At 55.4% G+C, this 6427-nt stretch overlaps 1 protein-coding gene across 1 annotated transcript; it reads right to left on the bottom strand.

The window, feature by feature from the left end:
• Positions 1 to 5015: 5015 nt before the first annotated feature.
• LOC135530106 (uncharacterized) lies at positions 5016 to 6221 on the bottom strand (the record flags this gene model as incomplete). Its single annotated transcript, XM_064958497.1, has 1 exon — positions 5016 to 6221. A coding segment is annotated over exon 1 (1206 nt), but the record flags the coding sequence as incomplete, so codon positions are not given.
• Between the last annotated feature and the right edge of the window lie 206 nt (positions 6222 to 6427).

Below are 6427 nucleotides of genomic sequence, written 5' to 3'. Positions count from 1 at the left end.
ACCAAAACTAAACTAAAACAAAAAACAGAATACCACAAGAACGTTACCCGGAATCGACAAGAGCACACAGAACACTAGGGCAGGGTGCCAACATACAAACACAGAGCACAGAACTGAGGGAAACAAAGGGTTTAAATACACTCAGGGGAAACAAGACACAGGTGCAAACAATAATGGGGGTCAAGGGAAAAACACAGGGACAAAAAGCACAATGGGGACATCTACTGACAAACAACTGGAACAACCCTGGCCAAATCCTGACAGAATCCCCCCTAGGAACGGCTCCTGACGTTCCTACCAGCTCTCTCAGGGTGGAGGACCCTGAACTGACGAATGAGGTCAGGGTCCAGGATGTCTTTGGCAGGAACCCAGGAGCGCTCCTCAGGACCGTAGCCTTCCCAGTCCACCAGATACTGCCAGGACCGCTGCACCCGGCGGGAATCCAGTATCCGGTGGACGGTATAAGCCGGCTGGCCTCCAATGACACGAGGCGGAGGGGAGGTCTGTCTGCCGGGACAAGGGGAGAAAAACAACAGGTTTTAACAAAGACACATGAAATGTGGGATTAATCTTAAGGGATCTGGGTAAGTGTAGGCGATAAGAAACTGGGTTAACTCTCCTGGCAACCTTGAAGGGACCGATGTATTTTTGGGACAGCTTGCGAGACTCCACCCGTAGAGGTAAGTCTCTTGTGGAGAGCCAGACTCTCTGGCCGGGGCGCAGGGTAGGCCCGGGACGGCGACGTCTGTTGGCTTGTTGTTGATACCTCTGTGAGGAACGCATCAGATTAAGACGGGTCTTCCTCCACATAAGCCGACAGCGTCTGACGAATCTCAAGGCTGAAGGCACACTGACTTCTGCCTCCTGGTCCGGGAACAATGGAGGAGCATAGCCAAACTGACACTCGTGCGGGGACATACCAGTGGAGGAGGAGCGCAAGGTGTTGTGCGCGTATTCGGCCCAAACAATAAAGGATGACCATGTGGACGGGTTGTCACGAGTCATACATCGGAGGGTGGTTTCCAGCTCTTGATTCATCCTCTCTGTTTGGCCGTTGGACTCCGGATGGTACCCTGAAGATAGACTGGCAGAAGCCCCCATGAGTTGGCAGAAGGCCTTCCAAAACCTTGAGGCGAACTGGGGACCTCTGTCAGAAACCACATCTTGAGGAATGCCGAAGACTCGGAACACATGATTAATTACCAACTCAGCCGTTTCCTTGGCAGAAGGTAACTTAGTCAGAGGGACGAACCTGGCCGCCTTTGAAAACCTGTCGATTATGACTAGGATAGTAGTATTGCCATGGGATGGAGGAAGTCCAGTAATAAAGTCCAATGAGATATGGGACCAGGGTCTGTGGGGAACAGGTAAAGGGTGAAGGAGTCCTTGAGGGCGGAGGTGAGAAGATTTGCCCTGGCAGCACACGGGGCAGGCATTGGCCGAAAGTGGCAACGTCTTCTCTTATGGTAGGCCACCAGAACTTACGCCTGGATGAACTCCAAGGTGAGCCTACGCCCGGATGACAGGTGAGGCGAGAGGAGTGCCCCCACAGAGGACCTGAGTCCTCACTGCCTTGGGGACAAACAACCGGTGGCAGGGCCTCCTTTAGGGTCCGGTTCGCTAGCTTGAGCACGTCTCACGGTATCCTCAACTTGCCACGAGATCGGAGCCACAATCTTAGCAGCAGGAAGGACAGGCATGTCCGTGTCATCTCGAATGGCAGGAGGCGTAGACTCGGGACAGGGCATCCGGTTTGAGATTCTTCGACCGGGCCGATAGGTGAGGATAAACTGGAATCGATTGAAGAAAAGAGACCATCTAGCTTGTCTAGAGTTCAATCGCTTCGCCTGCTGGATATACTCCAGATTTTTTGTGGTCCGTAAGTACTTGAAACGGGTGAGAAGCCCCCTCGAGGCCAGTGTCTCCATTCCTTCAATGCCATCTTAACCGCTAGGAGTTCACGATCCCCACATCGTAGTTCCTCTCCAGTCGGGGTAAGCCGGTGTGAGAAGAAAGCGCACGGATGAAGCTTCTTGTCTTCACCCCTCTGAGACAGGACAGCTCCAACACCAACCTCTGATGCGTCTACCTCCACCACAAATGGTTCATCCGTAGTCGGTAGTATCAGGATGGGAGCAGAAAGGATGCGCTGCTTGAGTCCTTGGAAGGCCGTCTCAGCTTCTCTTCCCCAAAAAAACCTTGCATTGCCACCTTTGGTTAAAGCTGAGAGAGGAGCTGCCTGGAAACTGAAGTTCTTGATGAACTTGCGGTAAAAGTTTGTGAAGCCCAGGAAACGCTGAACATCCTTAACGGATTTGGGGGTGGGCCAATCCGCTCGCCCCTACCTTCCTAGGGTCCATTTGGATTCGGCCGGGTTCCACTACAAATCCCAGGAATTGTACTCGGGATGAATGGAATTCACATTTTCGGCTTAACGTACAGATGGCTGTCAGGAGGCGTTTGAGTACTTGTCTGACATGCTTAGTGTGTTCTTGAAGGGCTCGAAAAGATGAGGATGTCATCCAAGTAAACGAACACAAATATGTTAAGCATATCCCTAAGCACATCGTTTATGAGCGCTTGGAACACCGCTGGGGCGTTGGTCAGGCCGAAGGGCATCACCAAGTATTCATAGTGACCAGTAGGCGTGTTGAAAGCGGTCTTCCACTCATCACCAGGTCTGATCCGCACAAGATGGTATGCGTTCCGCAGGTCAAGCTTAGTGAAAACAACTGCTTCCTGGAGCAGCTCGAAGGCTGTGGCCATAAGGGGTAGCGGGTAACGGTTAGGACGGTTATGTCATTGAGTCCCCGGTAGTCGATGCAGGACGTAACCCACCGTCTTTCTTGGCCACAAAGAAAAACCCTGCTCCCGCCGGGGAGGTGGATGGACGCATGAGGCCTGCTTCCAGAGAGTCCTTGATGTAGGTATCCATAGCAGCTCGTTCGGGTGGAGATAGGGAAAATATCCGACCCCTGGGGGGGGCAAGTGCCCGGAAACAGGTCGATGGGGCAATCGTAAGATCTATGGGGTGGTAGCATGGTGGCCCTCTGTTTGCTAAACACCACTTTGAGGTCATGGTAACACTCGGGAACTCGGGTCAGGTCGATGGATTCTAAAGACTCGGGAGTAGAACTCGGGGAATTCTGGAAAATACAAGTAGCTTGGCACGTAGGACCCCACTGCTGATAGTGCCCACAGACCAGTCGATGTGAGGGTTATGGCTGTGAAGCCAGGGGTATCCAAGGACGAGAGGGAACTCGGAACAGGAGATCAAATGAAAGTTCATCAATTCCTGGTGTTGTGAAACTGAAAGTCTCAAAGGAGGTAGTGACATGAGTGACAAGTCCAGATCCCAAGGGCTTCCATCCAATGTAGTAACCCTCATGGGGTCACTTAGAGGTTCAAGGGAACGCCCGTTCTCCTTCACCCAGACACCATCCATGAAGTTACCTGCGGCTCCAGAGTCTACCCAAGGCTTGAAGGTGAAGCTTGTGGTTGTCCCAGGAGGGTGACTGGAATGAGCAGAGCGGGAGTTGGACGGATGGGAGGAGGTTATGTTTCCCGTTACAGTTCCCCGGTCTGTGCGGGACAGGCGTTTCCCTGGAGCCCGGGACCGTGGAGCGGAAATGGCCCGGTTTGCCGCAATATAGACAGCGTCGCTCCTCATCCGGCGGTCTCTCTCAGCCTGGGAGATGCGTCCAATCTGCATGGGTTCCGGTGGAGCCAGTGATGATAAAGGTGGGGACTCGGAGCTAGGACTGATAGGGACTAGAGGTCTACGGTTGAGTTCTCTCTCTCTCAGACGCTGGTCAATGCGTGAGGCCAACTTGATCAGGGACTCGAGATTGTCCGGTGGTTCCAGTGGCCAGTTCATCTTGGATAGTGTCGGAAAGGCCTTTCAGAAAGCACACCGTGGCGCCTCGTTGTTCAGCCACTCGCTGCTGCCACCGTGCGGAACTGGATGGCATAGTCCGTCCGCTGCGCCAACCTTGATGGAGAGTCAGGAGCTGTTTGGCTGGAGTCAGAACCACTGCTTGGGCCTTGAAACACTCGTTTGAATTCCTCAGCTTCGGCAGAGTAGCTGGCACAGCAGGAACTATGGGCATCCCACACAGCAGTAGCCCAGGCCAGGGCTTTTCCGACAGCAGGGTGATGATATATGCGATCTTAGACCGGTCGGTGGGAAGCTTGACGAGGTTGCAGCTCAAAGGAGAGAGAACATTGAGTGAGAAACCCTTTACAAACGCACCTTGGATCACCTGAGAACCGTTGGGGAGGGTGGAAGACGAGGTTCAGCCAGGGGGTTAACTGCCATGGGTACGTGAACTTGAGGTACTGGAACGGGAACTGTTGCCGGGGTAAGTCGATCAGACATTTGCTTAATGGAAGTCAGCATCTCCGACAGAAGATGAGAATGTCTTGCCATTAAGGCCTCTTGCTGAACCAGGGCGGCTTCGTGGCGTTGGACAGTCTCCTGGTGGTGGGACAGCGTGGCAAAAAGGTCCTGGGAACTGGCTGCCTCTGGGTTCATTTTGGCTCTGTGTTTCTGTCAGGACCGGTTACGAACCTGGGTCTCCGGGTGAGAAACAGTCACTTAACCAACTGAGCCACAAATAGACAGCAGAACCCAGAAGATGAGGCAGACACAGCAGTACTTAAGACGGTGTATTTAATGAAGAAAAAATCCTAAAAATAAAAAGGCAAATCCAAAAGGTGGAAGGAAAAACACAAAAAAGATCTAAAAAGAAACTCACCAAAACTAAACTAAAACAAAAAACAGAATACCACAAGAACGTTACCGGAATCGACCAGAGCACAGAACACTAGGGCAGGGTGCCAACATACAAACACAGAGCACAGAACTGAGGGAAACAAAGGGTTTAAATACAATCAGGGGAAACTTGAGACACAGGTGCAAACAATAATGGGGGTCAAGGGAAAAACACAGGGACAAAAGCACAATGGGGACATCTACTGACAAACAACTGGAACAACCCTGGCCAAATCCTGACAGGGGTGGAAGGCATGGATGGGATGGAGGGGTGGAAGGCATGGATGGGCGGGGGGTGGAAGGCATGGATGGGGCGGAGGTGGAAGGCATGGATGGGGGAGTGGTGGGGGTAGAAAGGCATGGATGGGATGTGGGGGTGGAAGAGCATGGATGGGGCGGGGGTGGAAGAGCATGGTTTGGATGGGCGGGGGTGGAAGGCATTGATGGGATGTGGAAGGCATGGATGGGATGTGGGGGTGGGAAGAGCATGGATGGGATGTGGGGGTGGAAAGGCATGGATGGGATGTGGGGGTGGAAGGCGTGGATGGGGCGGGGGTGGAAAGACGTGGATGGGGGCGGGGGTGGAAAAGGCATGGATGGGATGTTGGGGGTGAAGCAGATGGCGGGGGTGGAAGGCATGGATGGGGGCGGGGGTGGAAGGCATGGATGGGGCGGGGGTGAAGGCATGGATGGGATGCATGGATGGGGCGGTGGAAGGCGTGGATGGGATGGATGGAGGGTGGAAGGCATGGATGGGGCGGGGGGTGGAAGGCATGGATGGGGCGGAGGGTGGAAGGCATGGATGGGGCGGGGGTGGGGGGATAGGGCGGGGGTGGAAGGCATGGATGGGATGTGGGGGGTGGAAGGCATGGATGGGGCATGGATAGGGGGTGGATGGGGCGAGAGGTAGAAGAGCATGGATGAGATGCATGGATGGGGCGGGGTGGAAAACGGAAGGCATTGATGGGATGGGATGGATGGAAGGCATGGATGGGGTGGGGTGGAAGGCATGGATGGGGTGGGGGGTGGAAAGCATGGATGGGGCGGGGTGGAAAGCATGGATGGGGGGGGGGTGGAAAGCATGGATGGGGCGGGGGTGGAAGGCATGGATGGGGGGGGTGGAAGGCATGGATGGGGCGGAAGGCATGGATGGGGCGGGGGTGGAAGGCATGGATGGGGCGGGGGTGGAAGGCATGGATGGGGGCGGGGGTGGAAGGGGGGGTGGAAGGCATGGATGGGGCGGAAGTGCATGGATGGGGCGGGGGGTGGAAGGCATGGATGGGGCGGGGGGTGGAAGGCATGGATGGGGCGGGGGGTGGAAGGCATGGATGGGGCGGGGGTGGAAGGCATGGATGGGCGGGGGGTGGAAGGCATGGATGGGGCGGGGGTGGAAGGCATGGATGGGGCGGGGGTGGAAGAGCATGGATGGGGCGGGGGTGGAAGGCATGGATGGGGCTGGGGGTGGAAGGCATGGATTGGGGCGGGGTGGAAGGCATGGATGGGGCGTGGGGGTGGAAGGCATGGATGGGGTGGGGGTGGAAGGCATGGATGGGGCGGGGGGGTGGAAGGCATGGATGGGGCGGGGGTGGAAGGCATGGGGTGGGATGTGGGGGTGGAGGCATGGATGGGGCGGGGTGGGAAGGCATGGATGGG

The sequence above is a fragment of the Oncorhynchus masou genome, unplaced genomic scaffold (assembly GCF_036934945.1).
Source record: "Oncorhynchus masou masou isolate Uvic2021 unplaced genomic scaffold, UVic_Omas_1.1 unplaced_scaffold_12568, whole genome shotgun sequence".
NCBI classification, from domain to species: domain Eukaryota; kingdom Metazoa; phylum Chordata; class Actinopteri; order Salmoniformes; family Salmonidae; genus Oncorhynchus; species Oncorhynchus masou.
This window is presented reverse-complemented; position numbering and strand designations above follow the sequence as displayed.